At 48.8% G+C, this 23,959-nt stretch overlaps 2 protein-coding genes across 4 annotated transcripts in view; one reads left to right on the top strand and one right to left on the bottom strand.

Moving 5' to 3' along the window:
- The window catches only part of ATP7B (ATPase copper transporting beta), a 43,954-nt gene extending 28,999 nt beyond the window's left edge, over positions 1 to 14,955 (bottom strand). For all 3 annotated transcript variants that reach the window (XR_005661177.1, XM_029047915.2, XM_039914928.1), the window contains exons 1-2: positions 14,780 to 14,955; positions 12,326 to 12,440 (exon numbers count right to left, since the gene is read on the bottom strand). Coding sequence is in view for 2 of the 3 variants with exons in the window: in XM_029047915.2 (XP_028903748.1) it covers positions 12,326 to 12,440; positions 14,780 to 14,838 (174 nt within the window). In the remaining variant the exon portion in view is untranslated. The remainder of the gene's footprint in view (positions 1 to 12,325; positions 12,441 to 14,779) is intronic.
- A 335-nt stretch (positions 14,956 to 15,290) lies between these two features.
- Positions 15,291 to 23,480, top strand: ALG11 (ALG11 alpha-1,2-mannosyltransferase). Its single transcript, XM_039915011.1, has 4 exons — positions 15,291 to 15,349; positions 20,030 to 20,260; positions 21,213 to 22,153; positions 23,086 to 23,480. The coding sequence occupies exons 1-4, from the start codon at positions 15,291 to 15,293 to the stop codon at positions 23,355 to 23,357; spliced, it is 1,503 nt and encodes a 500-aa protein (XP_039770945.1). The 3' UTR covers positions 23,358 to 23,480.
- The last annotated feature ends 479 nt before the right edge of the window (positions 23,481 to 23,959 follow it).

Raw genomic sequence — 23,959 nt, 5'->3', positions numbered from 1 at the left:
TCTAATTCAGCAGAAGCCAGAGCAGTACACGCCACTGCCTCTGCCCTCATCGTTGTTCACTAAGTACCTACTTTGTGCGCTGACCTGCACAAGGCCGTGGATGAAGGGGTTCTGTGTCTTCACCCTGTCTCAAGGCAAGGGGCTTTAGGTCAGTTGAATGGTACTAGTATAGTGCTCTGCACACAGTAAGCGCTCAATAAATACAACTGAATGAATGAATGGTGGGCAGAAGTCCAAAAAGGTGGAACTTCCCCATCTGGGTCACCTTGGAGAAGGACAACAGGAAGTAAGGGCAGCCATCAAATCTTGCCCTTCTCAAACAAACAGGATGAATTATGCTGAGAAAGGGAAGACTGGATTATAATCCTTGGTCTGTTCTATGTCTCTGCCCTGTCTGGGTAGTTTCCTTGCAGGGAAACAATGTACACAGATCTCTTTTCAGATGGGGCAGGTTTCTAGGGCAAGTGGCCCAAGACACAGATCTCTGAAAACATCGGACACAATATTAAAAAGCTCCACTGTCAATTTGGGAAGGGCCATATACAAGTAGACTGTAAGATCTTGGAGGGCAGGCATCCTGTTTTCTAGCTCTACTGCAGTCCCTCCCGCAACCTGCCAAGTGCTTAGTACAGTGCTCTACACAAAGTATACACTCAAACACTAATTGATTGACTGTTACCTAGAGAAGAACTGTCACTCAAGGAACTCTTGAATTCCAGTCCTATCTCTGCTCCCCCCGGCCATGTCGTTCTGCAAAGTCTCGGTGGGTCTTTATTCCTCATTTTCCTCATCCGTAAAATGGGGGGATGATCACCACAACCTTTCAGGAGTGGGTTTTTTACCTCAAAATATTAACGGTCAAGTGTTTGGCAAGTATCAAATGTAAAATACACAAACACAGATGTAAAAATGATCTGGTCTGCACAGACTCAATTTCCTATCCTTTTCTTACAAATGCCACACAGGAATTGATCCACAAACGTGCTAACTGGTGACGAAGGCCTCCGACTTAATAGATAATACTTTGCAACATGACAATCTTGACATACTATAAGAACGACTTTCTTATAAAACGACTACCCTCACTCCTGAACGTTTCAAAAAACTGTCGTCATTCGGCTTCAGTTTACCGTAACCAATATCTCATCCAAAAATATATCAATCCGGAGCAGCTCTTCCTGGTTCGAAGATGTTGCCAGGTTCACCTCTCTGATAGAATCCATTAAAGTCCCCGCCGAGAGAACAGATTCTTCCAAGAAGAGCTGATCTCTGTCAGCCTTGCAACCAATAGTCAATTCCTAGGAATAATCTGCATAGTCCAACAAAGAGTCATCAGTTAAATCAGCAGGACTAGATACCTGGGACTCTGTTTTCCAGATCCAACAGGAAACCTCATACAGTTGAAAAATCTGGGCTTGAGTTGGTGTCCAATATCGCTGTTAGCTCCCTAAAGTTTAAACTGTGACCTTACGGTAAAGAACTTCACTCTGCTATTAATCCATTCAATTTAAATGCTGTTTCCAGAACCCAATGAAACAACATAACACCCCCTTACTGGCTTCTTAAAAACGAGAAGCTGATATCCCTTGGATGGATGGTGCCGACGATCTCTGTTTATCCTGTCTGATGGCAGGCCTGGATGAAGCTACCCCAGACAGACTGCCGTCTCTTCTTCGAACCCTCTCCCAGCAGTATGAGGTAGCGGAGAGGGCACAAGGCTGGGACTCGGGAGTCCTGTGTTCTAATCCCAGCTCCGTCACTTGCCTGCTCTGACCTTGGGCGAGCCGGGCACTTCTCTGTGCTTGGCTCTCTTTTCCCCATGAAAAACGGGAGTTAAATACCCTTTCTCCCTTCCCTTAGACTGTTGCCTCACGCGGGAAAGGGAATTGTGCCTGACCTGATTCTCTTCTAACTACCCTGGCACTCAGTACAGGGCTCGACACATAGTAAATGCTTAAAGAATACCATCATTATTATTAATAATTATCATTATTATTTCACATCCTCAAGTGTCTCAGGATCCCTGCAGTCAGGAAGTTCTCTATTTTCCATGCCTTACCTGCCCCCTTCCTAATGCGAGTTAAGGCCATTTCCTTTTCCATTCATTCTGTTCCCCATTATTTGCTCTGAAGTGATTTCAGGGACCCTCCAAATCACACCAGTCCTACAAAGTTATATAAGTAGAAGGGGGACTTTGGGCATAAACTGACTTTGAATAAACTGTGAACACTCAGAGCAGGGAACTTGTCTACCGACTTCAAGAAGCCTAGTGGATAGAGCCGGGCCTGGGAGTCAGAAGGACCTGGGTTCTAATCCCAGCTCTGTGCCACTTGTTGTGTGACCTTGGGCAAGTCATTTCACTTCCCTGCGTCTCAGTGACCTCATCTGTAAAATGGGGATTAAGACTGATTCATTTGTATCTACCCAGGGCTTAGTACAGTGGCTGGCAGTAGTGGGCGCTTAACAAATGCATTAAAAAAAACCCCAAAGCTCTGAAAACTCTGTTGTACTGTACTCTCCCAAGCACTTAGTACAGTACTCTGCACACAGTAGATGGTCAATAAATACCACTGATTGATTGACGGATTGATTGATTCTTCTCTGTGGGAAAGATCAGATATTCCAGAGCACTAGGCAGTTCTACAATATTCCAGTGTATGAAGTGGTGCAACAAGGCCCTGGAATCAATCAACAGGATTTCGTGAGTGTTTGCTCTGTGCAGAGCCCTGGACTAACCCTTTGAGGAGTTAAATTGCCTCACAGAAAAATCCTCATTGTACCATCACATTCCCAAGCTCCCTAGTGAGTACTGGGGCATCAGGACACAACTCAATTTGAATTTCTGTTGCGGTTTTTACTACCTCGAATCGGGTATTTGCATGGATCCAACCTCCCTAATGATGGACTGGTCACTTCAATTCTACTAGATGACCAGGGTTCTGGTCCTGACTTGGTCATCTGCATGCTGTGTGACCTTGGGCCAGTTGCTTGACTTCTCTGGGCTTCCATTTCTTTATCTCTAGAATGGGGATAATCTCCCTCCCTCTGTCCATGTGGGACAGAGACTGTGTGGACAGAGACTGCATCTGATCTGATTATCCTGACCCCTGCGCTTACAAAATACCATTATTTATATCACTTTTTTTAAAAATACAACCAGATTTTTCTTTTAGCAATCTGTCAGCATACACCACTTGGAAACTTCACATAGATAATAGTTCTATTAGAAAAAAAATGGATTTCCCAAAAATGTTCCTTCCCAAAGTCACCTCTCTGAAGGAAAAAATCCCCTACTAAATCACCTATCTCCCATCACATCTAATAGGAGTAAAAAAAAAATGAAAAACCAAAACACTCTTGTCCCTCAGAGTGTGACGCTGTGAGCCCCATGTGGGTCAGGGTATGTGTCCAACCTGATAAATGTGTATCAACCCCAGCACTAGGAAGAGTGCTTAACACACAGTAAGCGCTTAACAAATAGCATAAAAAAAGAGGTGCCGGTTGTCTATTTTTAAGCAACTCCAGGTTGTAAGCAGGAAGCTATTTTCTCTCAGAATTGTTGAGTGAAACACACAGGGGGCAACATATTCTCTCACTCTCTTTCTCTCGAAAAGTCTCTGTTCTCTGTTGTATAGATGCCTGAAACTAAAAATGCCGGGAGCTGAAGTGGGGTTTTCAAACCTGCTCCAGGGAGCAGGGAGATAGCGCCAATTCTCCAGTCCAAGTTAAAGGCTTCTCGTTTTGATTCGGAGCCACTCAGATATCCGTTGGCTATGGGGTTTTACTCTCTGCCAATCTATAACTTGGATGTATGCAAAACCCAGAGACAAAAACAACCCATGCTACTTGAATTTCAAGAATTTCTCTCAGGTCCAGCTTAGCTATTCAAGTGATCATTTTTCCCCCCAACAGCCAGGGAAACAACAGGATTATTTCTCCTCCACCAACAAAACAAGTAAAAACCGCCATGCTGAGAATGACTGACCAAAAGAACAGCAACTTGGAAAAAAACACCAATACATTTGCCGTCCTTAAACGTGGCCGGATGACTTTTTGAGATGAAAAGGCAAGGTTTCCTCCCTGATTTGTGCTAACAAGGATTTTTAATTTGATTTCTTAAGAAAGGTAGTGGTGTCTAATTATATCCTGGCAGCCCAGGACAAAATACCTAGGGTCTTTCCCGGTAAATAAATTTGCTTCCTTGACACTGACCCAAAAGCAAACGTATTCAAGAATGGTAAACTTCTCTTATGACATAACTTAGGGAGTCCTCCTCACAAACTTGGCTTCCGAGTCTCTGCCCCTCAACAGTTATTACAAGCAATAAGATAGTAATGAATACAATCCTAGTTTGGACTGCTAACAGAATACACCCTGCAAAACTCTAAAATATGTTAGAAGTCTCCAACGGTGAGCAGCACGCATTGCTCCAGAGGGAATCGCCAACGATCTCCGGGTGTTCTCTTCCCCCCATCTCTGTTTCAAGCTCAATAAATACGACAGAATGAATGAAAGGCCCCTTCTGTGACTTTAGCCCACCCAAATGGCTGACCCTCTAACCCCTAAATGCCAAAGGGAAGATCCTTTTCCAGCAGCCCCTGGGTTTGGAATTCCGCTTCCGGCCCCCTCACCTGTTGGCACTTGATTCCCGGGGCTCCGTTCCCAGCATTCGGCGGGAAGCGGTCTGTGTTCCCGGGAGACGATGACTTGGAGGCCTGAGAGGGGTCTGGTGGTGGCGACCCACTGCTCAGAGACGGTCTCCGGTGAATCGAGACCAGGGTGACACCTGGGTCATTTGAGGTTGCCACGGATACCCGATCACGGGCAACCATCTCGGCCTCAGCTTTCTCCATAGCTGATTTCCAGCTACCCGCCCCCCTGAACATAAACTCCTCTTCTCCAGACACAAGAGGTATTTGTTTGATGAAAATGTCTACAAAGGTCTCTCTTTACACCAGCAAGTATAAATCTTGCTGCCTCCTAATTTATCTAGAGCAGCCTGACAAATCCTTCCTCTCCAATCACGCCACGCTGCCAGACCAGAGTTAAGTCCCCAGTGTTTACGGTGTGCCTTATAGCTCAGGCAGGCTGTATATATTTGCATTTGTCTCCACACACTTGCACTCTGTAAACTCTTCCCACGGATTGGCACGCCTTCCGCTCATCACACCGCATTCTGTACTAATCTTTGCGCATGGTCCTCAAAAGCAGCAGTCTTCCCCAGCCTTGTGAGACTTGACTGTGTGTACAAGAGCTCAGCATATAATTCACATACCTCTGTACCCCACCCCCAGGCGACCATGATCTCCTCCCTGGTCATGTACATATTTGCAACTCCTGGAAATCCAGCCCAGTAACAGGACAAATCACTCACTTCCTTTTCTGGCTAAATTATGAGCTCTCTCTGGATTAACTGCACTGGTTTGATCACCCGCCCCTGGGCGATTTCCTAAGCATCATGACTTGCATTTCTAAGAAGGTTTAAGAAAGTCAAATTTTAAGCACCCTGTTCTACTGTTCAATCTTTCATTCAATTCATTCAATCACATTTATTAAGCGCTGTACCGATACAATGATAAACAGTGACAACCCCTGCCCACAACGAGCTCACCGTCTAGAGGGCTTTCACTAGAACCCGACACCATCCCTGTGCTTCCTGAGGGGAAAAAAGGGTGCATGACCACTGGATCTCTAATGCCATCAGCTTTCTGGTATGTACCGATCAAATCAAATGGTACTTATTGAGCACTTACTGTGTGCAGAACACTGTACTAAGTGCTTGGGAGAGAATAACAGATAAATGCCCTCCCCACAACTAGCTTACGGTCCAGAGGGGGAGACAGATATTAATATAAATAAATTACAGAGATGTTCTTCAGTGCTGTGGGGCTGGGAGCGGTGTGGTGAATAAGACAGCAAGTCAGGGTAACGCAGAAGGGAGCTGAAGACGGCTTAGTACAGTGCTCTGCACACAGTAAGTGCTCAACAGATACGAATGATAGAATCGTGTCTACCGACTCTAACGTATTGTACTTTTCCCAGCTCTTCCTACAGTGCTCTGCACAGAGTAAAAGCTCCATAAATACCACTGATTAATGGATTGTCCCAGACACAACCCCTGCCCTCAGGGAGCTGACGGCCAAGCAGCGATACATGGCATTACTGAATTCCGGGCGGCTTCCTGTACCAGGGAAGTGGAGCTTCTGGTCCTTACTGTTCTGCTAAGGTATCAGAGGGGAGGGGAGCACGGAGGTTCACTTTTCATCTTGAGAGTTGGGGGCAGGGAGCAGGGACTAGGTAGGACCAGACTTCACCAAGCCAAGAGGCCAGAAAGCCACCATTTTGGGTCTTTGGGACCCTGACTGAAAATTCCCGAGTCTTATAAGCAAGCTGGGAATCTGGCTCAGATCTGTGAGGGTCCCCCCCCGACCCCCACTGTCCCCATGGAGGGAACTGAACCCTCCCAACACGCATCCCTGACACTGGGTGCATAGATGACTGGTGGTCTGCCCTGGTTCTATCCCAAAATACCAGAACTTTTTGGGGGGTTCCTATTACATGTCCAGTCAACTGAAGTAAAAAGAGCACTCCTGGCTCTCCAGAAAGGATCTCCCTCCTCTCCTTCCCTCAGGAAACCTGGGTTCTAATCTTGGCTCTGACACTTGCTTGCTGTGGAACCACGGGCAAGTCACAACTTTCCTGCCCCTCAGTGCATAGATAATAATTCTTATTATTATGGTATTTGTTAAGCGCTTAACTATGTGCCAGGCACTGTATTAAGCGCTGGGGTGGATATAAGCAGATTGGGTTGGACACAGTCCCTGTCCCACGTGGGGCTCACAGTCTCAATCCTCATTTTTCAGATGAGGTAACTGAGGCCCAGAGAAGTGAAGTGACTTGCCCAAGTTCACACAGCAGACAGGTGGCAGAGCTGGGATGATGTAGTCGGGGAGAAAGGGGGTGGGGAAATGAGACTAATCAGGGGAGGCTTCCACAGGATTATCTTCCATCCCAGATGTGGCGTGTTCATTTGCATTTTTACCCACTGCTGCTAGTCTGATTTACTTCTTGCCCAACCTCTAGCCTCTCTGCTTCCTTTTGGCTTGGGGAAAGAAATTAAAAAAATCCCTTGGGGGGGTCCTAAACAATCCTGCAGCAACCTGAGAAGCCGGGGGCCCCAGACAGATGGGTGGCTCGTGTTTCTGGGAGCCACTAGGGACAAAAGGACCATCCTCAAGGGCGGAGACCACGTTGAAGGTTTTCCACATCCTTGCCAGCAGCCTGCTCCATCCCCCGAGGAATGCGTGCTGAAGCCGGGAGAGGTTGGCCCTCCCTTCTCATTTAGAGATGCCCTCAGTCTCCTCAAAGACCATGCACCAGGGGAACAGAAGGCAAAAATCCCTCAAATCAGCTCACCCCCTCCCAGTTCACCTCGCTGATCTCCAACTACAGCCCAGCCCGCATGCTATGCTCCTCTAGCACCAGCTTGCTCACTGTATCTCGATCTTATCTATTTAGTCGCTGACCCTTTGCCTATGTCCTCCGTTGGACCTGCAACTCCCTCCCCCTCCACAGATGCCAGACCACCACTCTCACCTTCAAAGCCTTACTAAGGTCACATCTCCTCCCAGAGGCCTTCCCCGATTAAGCCCCCGTTTCCCCAACTCCTTCTCCCTTTTGCCTCACCTAAACATCTGGATCTGTATCCTTGAGGCACCTGACTTCAGTCACACAGCACTTATGAACATATCCCTAATCATTTATTTAAATTAATGTTCATCTCCCCCTGTACACTGGGAACACCTTGTGGGCAGGGAATGTGTCTACCACTCTGTTATACTGTATTCTCCCAAGCATTTAGTACAGCAATCGTTCAATAAATACCACTAATTGACCGATAACAGGTGTGGGAGTCTCTCGCATAACATTTGAAAGTAATTTAGTCACCTCTCTGCTCTCTAAGCGAATGGAACAGGGCAGTGGTGAAGACTACTAGAGGAAATAGATTCCATAGTTTGGAAGAGATGGGGCAAGTCACTTAATTTCCCTGGGACTGAGTTACCTCATCTGTAAAAATGGGGATTAAAAAATGTGAGCCCCACTTGGGACAATCTGATTACCCTGTATCTACACCAGCACTTAGAACAGTGCCCTGCACATAGTAAGTGCTTAACAAATACTATAATTATTATTATTAAGCCCCAGATGAATAGTGAGATGAAGCAGCTTTGAGCGTGACAAGGTCACAGAAGGGAGGAAGTGGGGAAAAACCCCGGGCCTGGCAGTCAGAGGACCGGGACTCTAATCCCAGCTCTGCCACTTGTCTACTGAGTGACCTTGGGCAAGTCACTGAATTTCTCTGTGCCTAAATTTCCTCACCTGCAAAATGAGGATTCAGTACCTGTTTCTCCTTCCTGCTAAGACAGTGGGACAGCAGGGGCTATGGCTGACCTGATGGTGGCTGATTGCTCTGACACATAATAAGCACTTTAGCAAATATATTTTTTTATTAGCATTATCTACAAAGTGGAGCCCATAAGGGGAACAAGAGTCACAGCTAACACAATAAGGGCCCACATGAGAGTCATATGAATGTGAGTTTGCTTGCAGCTTCCTTTGTAAAATAAAGCCATCTTTACTTATTTATAATTTATATTAAATAACCATCAAAGATAAATGTGTACTAGTGCAGATGAATTATTCCCCTGCTAAAGTTAAAGTACAGCATATCTGTTGATGCAGTATCTTTTTATTTATATATACATATGCTATATATGTACATACATGTATATAATATGCTATACATGTATATATAAAATATGTATATTTTCCCACTGGGATTCCCAGTGTGCTACCAATCAAACATGTCAGTTTTTCATTCTGAGTTTGGGAAACACAACAGAGCAGGATTTAGAAGGGGGTGGGAAGTGGGAGAAGAAGGGAGGTGTGGTGGATAGAACACATGCCTGGGAATCAGGAGGACCTGGGTTCTAATCCCAGCTCTGCCACTTGTCTGCTGTGTGATCCTGGGCAAGTCGCTTCGCCTCTCTGTGCCTCAATCCCCATTTTACAGATAAGGGAACTAAGACTCTCAATAAATACTACTGAATGAATGAATGAATGACTTTGAATCCCATGTGGCACATGGACTGTGTCCAACCCATTTGTTTCTACCTCGGCGCTTAGTACAGTGATTGATACATAGTAAGCACTGAAAAATACCTTTAAAAAAAACCCTCCAGCTCCTAGCTCCTATCCTGAGTTCAAACGGGTCCTTCAATCTGCTTCTGACTGCTCCAGGCTATTCAAAAGGCCCCCACTTAGAGAAGCAGTTGTGAGCTTCTCAGAGTCAGCCTGATCAGAGATGAATATAGAAATGGGAAAGGTGTGGTGAAGGTTGCCTCATTCATTACTATTTAAGAAAGTCAAAAAATGACAGAGGGAATGGCTAAAGTGAAATATGAAATACTTGGAGAAAATTCAGAGTGGATTTGGGGATTAAAAATATGTATATGTCTTGCCATTAAAGGTTGATTTATTTGTAATTAAATGGATGTAAATTTAATTAAATGTAATTATACTAAACTATGAGATCATAAATCCACCCTTTTCTCATCTCGAGAAGGACAGGCTACAATCGCTATTTGCAACATTGGTTACATTTTGATAAAAAGTAAATCTCCCCTTCGTCCCCCAATTTATCTCACTGACCTTCGTTCTGTGTACATTTTCTCAATTAACTTGGACAGAACATGAGTCTGACCAAAAATCAGGGATTGAGGCCCCTTTTTAGGACTGTATCTTGCAACAGTTCATATTTGCTTAAGCAGAAGAATTGATATGGGACGTACTTTGGCACACACTCTCTTTGATGTCTACTCTCTAGCTGTAAAGGAAAAGATCTGTGTGTCAGATGCGGAATTCAAAAATCTGAATATCTCGTTGCTAAGGGATACCAACAAGGTACTAATACCACCCACATAGGAAGAAAATCAGTGACTATATAACAATAGATAAGAGGACAAACAACCTTTTGATACCTCCTGAGCAAATTAAAGCCTAGAGGAGCTCAAGGTCAAATGTCATTGCTACTCTACCTACTTTTCCCCAGCTCGCCCTACATCTTCTCCTTCTCCTTTATTTATTTATGGCATTCATTAAATGCTTACTGCATCGAGGAAGATACAAGACAATCTTTTCTGTCTCCTGAGTTTTCCTGAAGTGAACATCCCCTCCCTTCTCCCAAGGCAGAGAGTTCAGTCGATGGATGAATCCAAGGTATTGAGCATTTACTAGATGCAGAGCACTGTACTAGGCAGGTGGGAGAGTACAAAAGAATTGGTAGACACAATCCCTGCCAGTTAACTTTTCCGGGATCTCGACCACTGTCAAAGTCATCAAAATGTTTCCTGGAGCCTTTATCGGACCATGACACCTTACCACACTTTACCACACCTTGACTGCACGATGAGGCTGTAAGCCTGACTGGGATCGTTGGGCCAGGAGTTTCCCACGGTGAGAAATCACTTGCAGAAGTAAATGTCAACAAGAGCCCACGCATTTTTTAAGCGAGGGGTCACTTCCTCATTCCACCTTTTCTGGATTCAGCCTTTTCCGCGGCAGATGGTAAAGAGTGCTCCATGGCACTTCTGTGGGAGGGTGGGGGTGGGGGTTAATGGGTAGAAATTCTTGATGGGTGCAGTAGATTTCCCCGTGGGCCGAGCCTTCCCTTTGCCAACCCAAATGTGGGCCCTGGCTGTCGCTGTGGGCCAACCCGGGGCTTTGAACCAGGAAGGCCGGATCCAGGGCCCCGTCCCTAAGAGGGTCCAGGGCCCGGGGCACGTTGACGTATGTGGAGCTTCCATAATACTGAACGAGTCACCTGACAATCCAGGTGGGGGAAAATTCAGCTGAACCCAGCGAGAGATGCAGAGAGGAGAAGGGAAGAGAGGCGAGACAGGGGCCAAGTGTTGTCTCCGGGGAGAAGAGCTAGAGGGGATGGAGGGAGGAATAGAGGAGAAAATGAATGGCAGCTCCAGCTCCCTTATGGGGATAGAGGGGTGTTAACTGTGAGTCGGGAGCAGTGTGACCTAATGAATACAGCATGGGGTGGGAAATCAGAAGGACCCGGGTTCTAATGCCAGCTCCGCCACTTGTCTGCTGTGTAACCTTGGGCAACTGTCCGACCTGATTACCTTGTGTCTACCCCAGTGCTTAGAAGAGTGCTTGGCACACAGTAAGCGCTTAACACAAATCACAATTATTATTAATTCACTTCTCCAGGCCTCAGTTCCCTCATCTTTAAATTGGGGAATTAGGACTATGAGACCTATGTGGGACACGGAATCTTGTATCTACCCTAGTGCTTAATGCAGTGCCTGGCACATAGTAAGCACTTAAATGACATTGAGAGAAATGTGGCCTAGGATTTAACAAAATGAAGAAATGCATTGTTCTGTAACCCCAGTTCTTACCCCAGTATCAGTAACTCTAACATACACCTGAGAAGCGGCATCACCGTCTACCGCCACAAAACCCAAGGGCGGCCTGAGACGTTTCTCCGACCCAGGGACTGTCCGGCCACAGAAATCGCACAGGGTCGGATCCTGTTTCTGTTGAGCCTGGGACTACCATTCAGTTGAATTTACTGAGCGCTTACTATGTTCAGAGCACAGTACTAAGTACTTGGGAGAGTACAACAATAAAGCAGATACATTCCCAGTCCACAACCAGCTTAGAGCCTAAAGGGAGCTTACAATCTAGAGCTCCTCTTCTCCATCGCCCTGACTTGCTCCCTTTATTCTTCCCCACTTCCAGCCCCACCGCACTTAAGTCCATATCTGTCATTTATTTATATTAAAGTCTCTCTCCCCTGGCCCCCTTATACTGTAAGTTTGTTGTGGGCAGGGAATGTGTCTGTATATTGTATTGTACTCTCCCAAGTGCTTTATACAGTGCTCTGCACACAGTAAGCGCTCAATACATACAACTGAATGAATGAATGCAGCCAGGTTTGAGGTCAGAGTACTGATAGGGTCGGGGCTGGAACTAGGGATACAAGCTCACAGCACTTTTCAGTGGGAGAGGTTGCACTCGGGGATTCAGCAATGGAAGCCAAGGATTGAAGACCCACTGTATCAGTTGTGGGGAAGGATTTGATCTTGGGAGAGGGGTTTCTCTGGATGTGGAGGGGGTACAGGAAAAGAGTAGAGGGCCCTCAAAACACAGGACCTGACGGAGCCCCTCTGGATCTGCCCGGCCCAGATCCTCAGCCTGCCATTTGAGTAGGTGGAAAGATAAGAAAAATAGAGTCAATGAAACTTACTTTCCCCTGTTGGGAATGGCCCTGGAATCGGTCACCTTTCCTTCCTTGGATGACAAACTGTTTATTTTCTTTTCCAGGCATTCCTGTGCGGGACAAGGTTTCCTCCCTAAAGAGACTGGAAATGGCACAAAGGTCACCCAGTTGATCCTGTAGTGGCCTAAATTATGGCTTTTAAAAATCACAGGGAATAGCAAAAATAGTAGTAGTATTTTAAACACAGTACAGATACAAGATGTCTGCTGACATGAACACAGTCCTTGTCTCTCATGGGGCTCAAAGTCTCACAAAAAGTGTGGGAAGAACTTTCACAGAGGCCATTAATCTCCTAAATAATACCACGTTCAGTATTCCCAAATCCTCTCTCCCTTTTAAACAAGGGAAGCCAAACACTTAAACCAAGGATTTGGATGAGGATTTCAGAAACGCGACTTTTTTTTTTAATTCAATCGTATTTACTGAGTACTCACTGTGTGCAAATTACTGATCTAATCGCTTGGGAGAGTACAATATAACAATAAACAGACCCATTCCCTGCCCACACTACTTTGTAGTCTAGAGGGGGAGACAGACCTTAATATAAATATATTATTTAGACCCTTTTTTGTTTGGGCACAGAAGGAGAAACTGGGAAGGTGCTCTGGCCAACAAAAGGAGAAGGGAGGTGAAGGCAGGTTAGTCTTTTAAAGAATTCCTGCTTTTTCCCTCTGGGATTCAGCTTTTACTGGGAGAAGGCAGGATTGGGGGGGTGGGAGGGGCTCTCTGAGAAGCAAAAATCCAGTCTGGTTTTAGGAGGACTTGGGTACTCTGAGGAGCAGAGACCCAGCTCTGTTTTGGGGAGGAAGTGGCCTCTCTGAGGAGCAAAAATCTGGGTCTGTTTTTGGAAGGCGGTGGGCTCTCTGAGGAGCAAAAATTCAGCTGTGTTTTGTGGAGGTGGGCTCTCAAGAGGAGCTGAGATCCAGGCCTGATTTTGGTGAGGAGGTTGGCTCTTTGAGGGGGAAAAAATCCAGGTCTGTTTTGGGGAGGAGGTGGGCTCTCTGAGGAGCAAAAATCCAGGTCTGTTTTGGGGAGGAGGTGGGCTCTCTGAGGAGCAAAAATCCAGCTCTCTCTTTGGGAGGACTTGGGTTCTCTGAGAAGCAAAAATCCAGGTCTGTTTTTGGGAGGCGGTGGGCTCCCCGAGGAGCAAAAATCCAGCTCTGTTTTGGGGAGGAGGTGGGCTCTCTGAGGAGCAAAAATCCAGTCTGTTTTTGGGAGGACTTAGGTTCTTTAAGAAGCCAAAATCCGGCTCTGTTTTTGGGAGGAGGTGGCCTCTCTGAGGAGAAAAAATCCAGGTCTGTTATGGGAGGAGGTGGGCTCTCTGAGAAGCCAAAATCCAGCTCTGTTTGGGAAGGACTTGGGTTCTCTGAGAAACAAAAATCCAGCTCTATCTTTGGGAGGACTTGGGTTCTCTGAAAAGCAAAAATCCAGCTCTCTCTTTGGGAGGACTTGGGTTCTCTGAGAAGCAAAAATCCGGGTCTGTTTTTGGGAGGCGGTGGGCTCCCCGAGGAGCCAAAATCCAGCTCTGTTTTGGGGAGGACTTGAGTTCTCTTAGAAACCAGAATCCAGGTGCATTTGGGGGAGGAGGTGGGCTCTCTGAGAAGCCAAAATCCAGGTCTATTTTGGGGGGGAGGTGGGCTCTCTGAGAAGCCAAAATCCAGCTCTGTTTTGGGGAGGCCTTGGGTTCTCTGAGAAACCAAAATCCAGCTCTATCTTTAGGAGGACTTGGGTTTTCTGAGAAGCCAAAATCCAGCTCTGTTTTAGGGAGGACTTGAGTTCTCTGAGAAACCAAAATCCAGGTGTATTTTGGGGAGGAGGTGGGCTCTCTGAGAAGCCAAAATCCGGGTCTATTTTGGGGAGGAGGTGGGCTCTCTGAGAAGCAAAAATCCAGCTCTGTTTGGGGGAAGACTTAGGTTCTCTGAGAAGCCAAAGCCCAGCTCTGTTCTGGGGAGGACTTGGGTTCTCTGAGAAACCCAAATCCGGGTGTATTTGGGGGAGGAGGTGGGCTCTCTGAGAAGCCAAAATCCAGCTATGTTTTGGGGAGGACTTGAGTTCTCTGAGAAACCAAAATCCAGCTCTGTTTTGGGGAGGACTTGGGTTCTCTGAGCAGCAAAAATCCAGCTCTATCTTTGGGAGAACTTGGGTTCTCTGAAAAGCCAAAAAATCCAGCTCTGTTTTGGGGAGGACTGGTTCTCTGAGAAACCAAAATCCGGGTGTATTTGGGGGGAGGAGGTGGGCTCTCTGAGAAGCCAAAAAATCCAGCTCTGCTCTGGGGAGGACTTGGGTTCTCCGAGCAGCCCAAATCCAGGTCTTTGGGAGGAGTTGGGCCGGGTGAGTTTGGGGGAGGAGGTGGGGCGGGGGGGTGTCGAGGCCCCGCAGCCCTGGGGCTCGGCAGGGCGCGGGAGCGGGGCAGACACTCACCTGGTGCCCGGGGGCCCCGCGGGGACTAGGGAATAAAGGTCCGAACGAGCCCCGGACATGGCTTTCCTGCCTCTCCGGACCCAAGAGCCGCCGCCGCCGCCGCCGCCGCCTCGCGGGTGTCACTGAGGGGAAGGGGGAAGGGGAGGCGGCGGCGGCGGCGGGAATGGACTCTGGCCCTGGAAAACGCAGCGGTTTGCAGCGGCGGCCCTCGGGCCGGGCCGAGCCGAGCCGAGCCGAGCCGAACCATGCCGCGCCGTGCTAGAGCCGGGGGAGCGCCGGCCAATCAGGGCGCAGCGCCGGCCGGCCGGCCGACCAATCAGGGCGCCCGCCTCGCGAACACCCGGGCGGGCCCCGCCCACGGGCGCGAGGCCGGCGAGGCCCCGCCCACAGGCGCGAGGCCGGCGAGGCCCCGCCCCCCGGGCCCCTTCGGCGAGCGCTCATTGGTCGGTTCGGACGCCGCCGGCCAATGGGGAGGAAGGGCTGGGCGGAGGGAGGGGGAAGGGAGGGCAAAATGGCGGCGGCGGCGGCCGATGCGGACGTCCCGGGCCCGGCCCAGCCCCAGCTGGTGCGGTGAGGAGACGGGCGCGGGATGGGTGGGACCGCGGACCCCCCTCGGGCCCCCGGGCCGGACGCCGACTCTGCCAGCGCGGCTGCCCCCCCCCCCGGCCGTGCCACCTCCGAGTCCGCAGGACCTGAGTTCTAATTCCGCCCCTTCTCTGCCGGGTGACCTTGGCCGCGTCACTTGACTGCGTAATGATGGTATTTGTTAAGCGCCTCCTCTGGGCCGAGCACTGTTCTCCGCGCTGGGGCGGATACGGGGTCATCAGGTCGGCCCCCGCGGGGCTCACGGTTTGTTTTTTTAACTCCCCATTTTTCCAGAGGAGGGAACCGAGGCCCAGAGACGTGAAGTCACAGACACACACACACACACACACACAGAGTTGGTATTTGTTAAGCGCTTACTCTGTGCCGAGCACTGTTCTAAGCGCTGGGGGAGACACAGGGGAATCAGGTTGTCCCACGTGGGGCTCACAGTCTTCATCCCCATTTGACAGATGAGGGGACTGAGGCCCGGAGAAGTGAAGTGATTTGCCCAAGGTCACACAGCAGGCAGGGGGCGGAGTCGGGATTAGAACCCACGACCCCCTGAGTCCCAAGCCCGGACTCTTGCCACTGAACCACGCTGACTTCTCCGGGCCTCTCCTTCCTCATCGGGAAAATAATAATAATAATAATGTTGGTATTTGTTAAGCGCTTACTATGTGCCGAGCACTGTTCCAAGCGCTGGGGTAGACATAGGGGAATCAGGTTGTCCCACGTGGGACTCACAGTCTTAATCCCCATTTTACAGATGAGGGAACTGAGGCACAGAGAAGTTAAGTGACTTGCCCACAGTCACACAACTGACAAGTGGCAGAGCTGGGATTCGAACTCATGAGCCCTGATTCCAAAGCCCGTGCTCTTTCCACTGCGCCACGCTGCTTCTCTAAATAAGCATAACGTTGGTGTTTGTGAAGCGCTTCCTATGTGCAGAGCACTGCTCTAAGCGCTGGGGGAGAGACAGGGTCATCAGGTTGTCCCACAGGACGCTCCCCGTCTTCATCCCCATTTGACAGATGAGGTCACTGAGGCACAGAGAATAATAATGTTGGTATTTGTTAAGCGCAGGGGGAGAGACAGGGTCATCAGGTTGTCCCACTTGCGGCTCCCCGTCTTCATCCCCATTTGACAGATGAGGTCACTGAGGCACAGAGAATAATAATGTTGGTATTTGTTAAGCGCTGGGGGAGAGACAGGGTCATCAGGTTGTCCCACAGGACGCTCCCCGTCTTCATCCCCATTTGACAGATGAGGTCACTGAGGCACAGAGAATAATAATGTTGGTATTTGTTAAGCACTGGGGGGAGAGACAGGGTCAGCAGGTTGTCCCACTTGAGGCTCCCCGTCTTCATCCCCATTTGATAGATGAGGTCACTGAGGCCCAGAGAACGATAACGAAGGCATTTGTTAAGTGCTTACCATGTGCCAAGCACTGTTCTAAGCGCTGGGGGTGATACAGGGTCATCAGGCTGTCCCACGTAGGGCTCACAGACTTCATCCCCATTTTACAGATGAGGGAACTGAGGCCCAGAGAAGAATAATAACGATGGCATTTGTTAAGCGCTTACTATGTGCAAAGCACTATTCTAAGCGCTGGGGTAGTACAAGCTAATTAGGGTGTCCCACGTAGGGCTCACAGACTTCATCCCCATTTTACAGGTGAGGTCACTGAGGCCCAGAGAATAATAATAATGATGATGGTATTTGTTAAGCGCTTACTATGTGCAAAGCACTATTCTAAGCACTGGGGTAGTACAAGCTAATTAGGGTGTCCCACGTAGGGCTCACGGACTTCATCCCCATCTGACAGATGAGGGAACTGAGGCCCAGAGAAGAATAATAACGATGGCATTTGTTAAGCGCTTACTATGTGCAAAGCACTATTCTAAGCGCTGGGGTAGTACAAGCTAATTAGGGTGTCCCACGTAGGGCTCACGGACTTCATCCCCATCTGACAGATGAGGGAACTGAGGCCCAGAGAAGTGAAGTGACTTGCCCACAGTCACACAGCAGACAAGTGGCAGAGTCAGGATTCAAACCCGTGACCTCGGACTCCCCAGCCCAGGCTCTTTCCACTGAGCCACACTGAAAATGGGGATTAAGACTGCACCCGACTTGGGCATCACGCGGTGGAAACAATGTGGCCTGGGGAGTCGGGGATCGTGGGTTCTAATCCCCGCTCTGCCACTTGTCTGCTGTGTGACCTTGGGCGAGTCACCTCTCTGGGCCTCAGTTCCCTCCTCTGGAAAATGGGGAGTGATACTTGTCAGCCCCATGTGGGACAACCTGATCGGCTTCTGTCCATCCCTCCCCAACTCTTAGGACAGTGCCTCGCACATAGTAAGCGCCTAATGAATGCGAAGCAGCGTGGCTCAGTGGAAAGAGTCCGGGCTTGGGAGTCAGAGGTCATGGGTTCGAATCCTGGCTCTGCCACTTGTCAGCTGTGTGTAGGCAAGCCACTTCACTTCTCTGTGCCTCGGTTACCTCATCTGTAAAATGGGGATTAACTGTGAGCCTCACGTGGGACAACCTGATTACCCTGTATCTACCCCAGTGCTTAGAACAGTGCTCTGCACATAGTAAGTGCTTAACAAATACCAACATTATTAGTAAATGTCATCATTTCTGTTTCCGATTTGTACATTCCAAGCGCTTAGTACAGTGCTCTGCACATAGTAAGCGCTCAATAAATACTATTGAATGAATTATTATCATCTACAGGGCCTAGTGGCAAGAGTATAGGTTTGGGAGTCGGAAGTCATGGGTTCTAATCTCGGCTCCGCCGCTTGTCAGCTGTGTGACTTTGGGCAAGGCACCTCACTTCTCTGAGCCTCAGTGACCTCATCTGTAAAATGGGGAGTAAGACTGTCAGCCCCATGTGGGACCACCTGATAGGTTTGTATCCCCTCCAGCACTTAGAACAGTGCTTTGCACATAGCAAGCGCCTAACAAATGCCATTATTATTATCATTATCTACATGGCCTAGTGGCGAGAGCACGGGCTTGGGAGTTGGAGGACATGGGTTCTAATGCCGCCGCCGCCACCTGTGTGCTGTGTGACCTTGGTCAAGTCACGTCACTTCTCTGTGCCTCAATTACTCCATCTGTAAAGTGGGCATTAAGACGGTGAGCCTCACTTGAGGCAACCGATAACCTCGAATCTACCCCAGTGCTTAGAACAGTGCTTGACACATAATAAACACTTAACAAATACCATAATAGTCATGATGAAGATGATTATTGTTCGCTCAGCCCTTACTACAGCACCTGGAGTACTGTACTAAATGCTTGAAAGGAAGAACACCTGCTTAACTAATACAATACAAACTTTTATTTTTAAAGCTTCCCAAGCACTTAGTACTTTGAGCGATTGGCTCCCGGAAAGACCCGCGCTTCTTCCCGAGATGAGGAGGCTCCTCGAATCCCAGTCCATTCCCTTTCAGCCCCTTTTTTTGTGGGGTTGTGTCACCTTCCCCCGTCTCCCTCCAATCGCCGGACTCTTCCCACTGGGCTGCCTCTGCCTCTATAAACATTTATTTCTCCACTCCAAACCCGGGACAGCTTTTTTTGTTGTTGTTTTAAAAATAATGTTGGTATTTGTTAAGCGCTTACTATGTGCCAAGCACTGTTTCATTTGGTTTAGTTAAGCTTTTAGCTTACAATTCAGCCCAAATTCTTTTTGGGCCTTTTCTCCACTGCCTTCCTTTCTCAGTGACTGTAGCTTTGGTCGCCAGGGTTGCGTCTGATATCTTTCCTGGTAACACTTACTGCTCACGATTTGCCAGATACACTAAATGATCGATTTTCCTTCCCGAGGTTCAGGTCAGTTTCCTTCCGTCTGAATGTCCTCATCTCTCCCTAATGAAAAAGGACCAAATGCCTCTTCACCTTTACCTGAACTCCGAGCCTCCGCTGGGAACACTGCAAGAGGCAGCGCCTGCCGCTTTGAGGCTCCAGCGAGTACCGTGCCCTGAGTGGGCAACGGGAGGGGCGGTGGGGCAAAGACGGTGAAGGGGAAAGAATCGCCATTTAACATTTATTGAACGCCAACTGGGTGCAAAAGTGTACTGTACTAAGCCTTTGGGAAGTACCAAACCAGCAAGTGACACTTGAAAGGACAGTTTCTCCTGCCCTGGAGGTAGGCGTGGAGATGCCTGGCACAAGGTCGCAGAGCAGAAAGAATCCATCAGTGGTATCTTTTGGACGTTTCCTGCATGTACTAAATGCTTGAAAGGAAGAACTTGTCCCACGTGGGGCTCACAGTCTTCATCCTCAATTTAAGAATAATAACTGTGGTATTTGTTAAGCGCTTACTGTGTGCCAAGCGCTTAGAACAGGGAATCTATAATCCCCGTTTAGACTGTGAACCCATTATTGGGCAGGGATTGTCTCTATCTGTTGCCGAATTGTACATTCCAAGCGCTTAGTACGGTGCCGTGCACATAGTAAGGGCTCAATAAATACTATTGAATGAATGAAGAACTGAGAAACAGCCCAGGAGCTCTGGCTTTCAATCTCCTCTCTACCCAGGAGCTCGCACTCTGCATTTGGGGGTGAGGGGGGGAAATGACTTGCTGTTTTGTTTTCCCTCACCATATTTTAAAAAAGCAAACCATTAAAATTTTACCTCTTGCTCTTCTTCCGTTTCAGATTTTTGTGTTCATTACTTTTCCCAGGACTGATTGTAAGTGGAGCTTTGTGTGTCTGCTTGGTCATTGTCCTGTTAGGAATCAGACTGTGGCTGCAAAAAAAGAAAAAAGCGTTCGCTGCAGGAAAGAATGGGAAAAGTCAGACGGTGGTTGCCTTCTTTCATCCATACTGCAATGCCGGCGGTGGAGGGGAGAGAGTCTTATGGTGTGCCTTAAGAGCCCTGCAGAAAAAGTAGGTATGCATCTTTCTAGTGATAAAGCTTCTCTTTGATGCTTGGTTCTGTTTTTCTGAAATTCCCATTCTGAACCCAGCTCACCATGGGACCCCTGCTCACATCTTAGAATTTCCATCTCAACCCTGGGTTCATTGGTGTTTGTTCTCTCTCTCTCCCCTCCCTTAGAATAGTTGTCTGCCTTGCATAGGGTTTTCCTTCACTTCCTGGTGTCCTGTTGAATATGAAAAAGCTAATGCGTGTAAGAAAAAGTAGTTTCTCTATTACGGTGCATGTCTTCAACAAAGTGACTGCTCTGTGAATTTGTGGAAAGGAGCCTGCTAGCCAGGTCAGCCCCTCCCTCTAGGCCAGCTAGACCGCCAGTGAAAGGTTGGCCAGTGGATAGTGGTTTTTCGAAGACTCGCGTTACTCACCTAAGGGCACCAAGTACAAGATAGGCAGCCAGGTGTTTAAAGAAAAATAATCTTCCCCACAAAATGTTTACTGTCCCTTTAAATCCCTTTAATATCCCACCTCTGGTAACTTATTTCTATTACAGGCTAAGGAATTCTAAATGTGAAATGAACGCTTTTGTGATTTCTTAAAAATGAATCTATCGACCCCTTATCGTAAGATGCTCTGGGGCCAAACCGATCCGCGGATTATCCGACTCAATAAAGGCCCTTCACATCAGCGTAGACGTTAGCCGCCCTGCCGGCGTGTGACCCTGGGCAAGTCACTTCACTTCTCTATGCCTCCGTTACCTCCTGTGTAAAATGGGGATGAAGATTAGGAGCTCCATGTGGGACATGGACTGTGTCCCACCTGATTACCTTGTATCTCCCCCAGTGCTGAGAACAGTGCCTGGCACGTAGTAAGGGTTTAACAAATACCATTTGAAAAAAAAGGATTCTGAAGCAGACCAGTGAAATTTTTTAAAAATCACCCATTTCTCCCCACTATCCCCTCAAGGTATCCGGAAGCCCTTTACGTAGTTTATACGGGGGATAACGACGTAACGGGAGAGCAGATGGTGGAAGGTGCCCTCAGGAGATTCAACGTGAGATTAGCCTTGCCGGTGAAGTTTGTGTTCCTGCGGAAGCGTTACCTGGTGGAGGCCTCCCTGTACCCTCATTTCACCCTGCTGGGCCAGAGCCTGGGGTCCGTCTTCCTGGGCTGGGAAGCCCTGGCGGCCTGCGTCCCCGACGTATACGTCGACTCCATGGGCTACGCCTTCACGCTCCCGCTCTTCAAGTACCTGGGCGGCTGCAGGGTCGGCTGCTACGTCCACTACCCCACCATCAGCACGGACATGCTGACCGTGGTCAGGGAGCAGACCGCCGCCTTCAACAACGCCAGCTTCATCACCAAGAACCCCGTCCTCAGCAAAGTCAAGCTCCTCTACTACTACACGTTCGCCCTGGCCTATGGGCTGGTGGGCTCCTGCGCGGACGTGGTGATGGTCAACTCCTCCTGGACGCTGAGCCACATCCTGGCCCTCTGGAAGGCCGGCCCGCGCACGAGCGTCGTCTACCCGCCCTGCGACGTGCGGGCCTTCCTGGACGTCCCGTTGCACGAGAAGAAGCCGCCGGCGGCGGCCCCCGGGGACCTGCTGGTCTCCGTCGGGCAGTTCCGGCCGGAAAAGAACCACCCTCTACAGATCCGAGCCTTCGCCAGACTGCTGGGAAAGGAGGCGGCCAAGATGCTCCCTTCGCTTAAACTGGTCCTGATCGGTGGGTGCCGAAACCAAGAGGACGAGCAGCGGGTCAGCCACCTCCGGGAGCTCTGCCGAGACCTGGGCGTCGGGGAAAGCGTGGAATTCAAAATCAACATCCCATTCGAGGAGCTCAAGCGCTACCTGGCGGAGGCAACCATCGGGCTCCACACCATGTGGAATGAGCACTTTGGGATCGGTGAGTGTCTCTCCCCTCCCCTGGCCTTTCGGGGCCGGGTCGCTGGGCGGGTGGCCGGAGCAGTTCTTTTGGTCTGCCATGGGATTTGAGATTTCGGTCATCCTCACTCGCCTAAAGACTTTGTACTCTCATGCCCGTCGTCGTTTGCAGGCAGCTCGTTCCTGCACTTATTTCACTCGTTTCAGTGTTGCCTCTCTTGCTCTCAGTGATTTATCTGCACCCGGTTGGTCTCGGTAGCCATTTCCCTAAGGACGGCCGACCCGATGTCTATCTTTGTGGCCCCCACTGCTCTGAGCACGGGCCTAACGACCCCCATCCCGGGAACCGGAAGGGGGACGGGGAGCCTACACTGGCCCACGACCGTAGCCGACCGCACTGATTCACAGTTGAAGAAGTCAACTTCTGTAGCTACTTCTGAGCTTCAGGCTGCTACTTTGGCAACCCACAGTTGTCCTGGGTCGCTCCTCTGCTCACGGGAGATGGGCAAAAGGGGGTAGTGGCCATCCCAAGACATCAGGGACAACTGAGGCAGCTACACTGCGCTCTTGACTCCCGCCCAGGGATCTTGGCCCATCCCAGCCGCCTTCTCGCCCACCTCCCCGACAGAGGGACCATTGTGGCTATTCGAGACTAAATGAGCACATCCTTTCAGCAGGATGGCCCATGGTTGACCCAGTTCACAATCTACTGAATCGTCTGCTACCAACCAGAAAGCGTTCCGCTGGGAAGTTGGTTTCCCAGTGGTTCCTCACGTTATTTGCCCTTAACTGTACTCTTTTAATCGGGCAAATGACCTGATCGACGTTTTCAAAATGTCATTTTGGGATGTGTGTTTATCTTGGGGGGGTTGAATTTACTGGGACTATGTGGGGGCCGGTGTGGGGATTTAAGTATGCCTTCTTGAAGACTCTCTGGGTTCTTTTCCCCTCCAGGGGTTGTGGAATGTATGGCGGCTGGAACGGTCATCCTGGCCCACGATTCCGGCGGCCCAAAGCTGGACATCGTCGTGCCTCACGAAGGAAACATCACTGGATTTCTGGCGGAAAGCGAGGAGAGCTATGCCGAGACAATCGCCCATATCCTTTCCCTGTCTCCAGAAGAGAGGCTGCAGATCAGAAGAAATGCCCGCCAGTCCGTGAGCAGATTCTCGGATCAGGAATTCGAAGTGACATTCCTCTTATCCGTGGAGCCGTTATTTAAGTGAATGCTATGGGTCTCAGTAAGTTAATAGTATTTTATAGATCGTGGTCAGATCCCTTCACCTGTAAATATTTTTTCTAGACAGGGATTCCCTTGGTATAATAAAGTCACCCTTTCTTTCTGTGGACCTTGGCAAGGGTATTTATTTTGATGATTAGAAGAAGGAAGAATCACTGCATGAAAACCTATTGTGTTCTCTATCAAATCACCTGGAATGGGAAGCCACAGTTTTCTAACTTGGTGTTTGATTTGGAATTTTACGGCTGCTCTGCAAAACCGCAGCCGAGGCAGACACTAGTCTCTAAGAGTACGTATTTTGAGACTGACGAGTGTTCAGGTGTGCTAAGAACAAATCAGCATAGTTTTTATTTATTTATTTATTAAGAGAATGAGGGCAAGGGTTTGGATGCCTCTTATTTGACCAGTGCCCAGGCATAATTGACTTTAGGCTCATTTCTGGAAAATTCATTCGTATTTAAATTCTACATCCCATTCAGTGTTTGAGACTGTCCCATCCTACCTTTACTGTTGAAGTGACAACAAACTTCCATGAAGGGTTTATTCTCTAACTAAATAATGAAACTGGCAGCAGTTACGTTTGTATAA

Source organism: Ornithorhynchus anatinus, chromosome 20 (genome assembly GCF_004115215.2).
Source record: "Ornithorhynchus anatinus isolate Pmale09 chromosome 20, mOrnAna1.pri.v4, whole genome shotgun sequence".
In the NCBI taxonomy this organism is placed as follows: domain Eukaryota; kingdom Metazoa; phylum Chordata; class Mammalia; order Monotremata; family Ornithorhynchidae; genus Ornithorhynchus; species Ornithorhynchus anatinus.
Note: the sequence above shows the minus strand (reverse complement) of the source record. Positions and strands in the feature narration are given on the sequence as shown.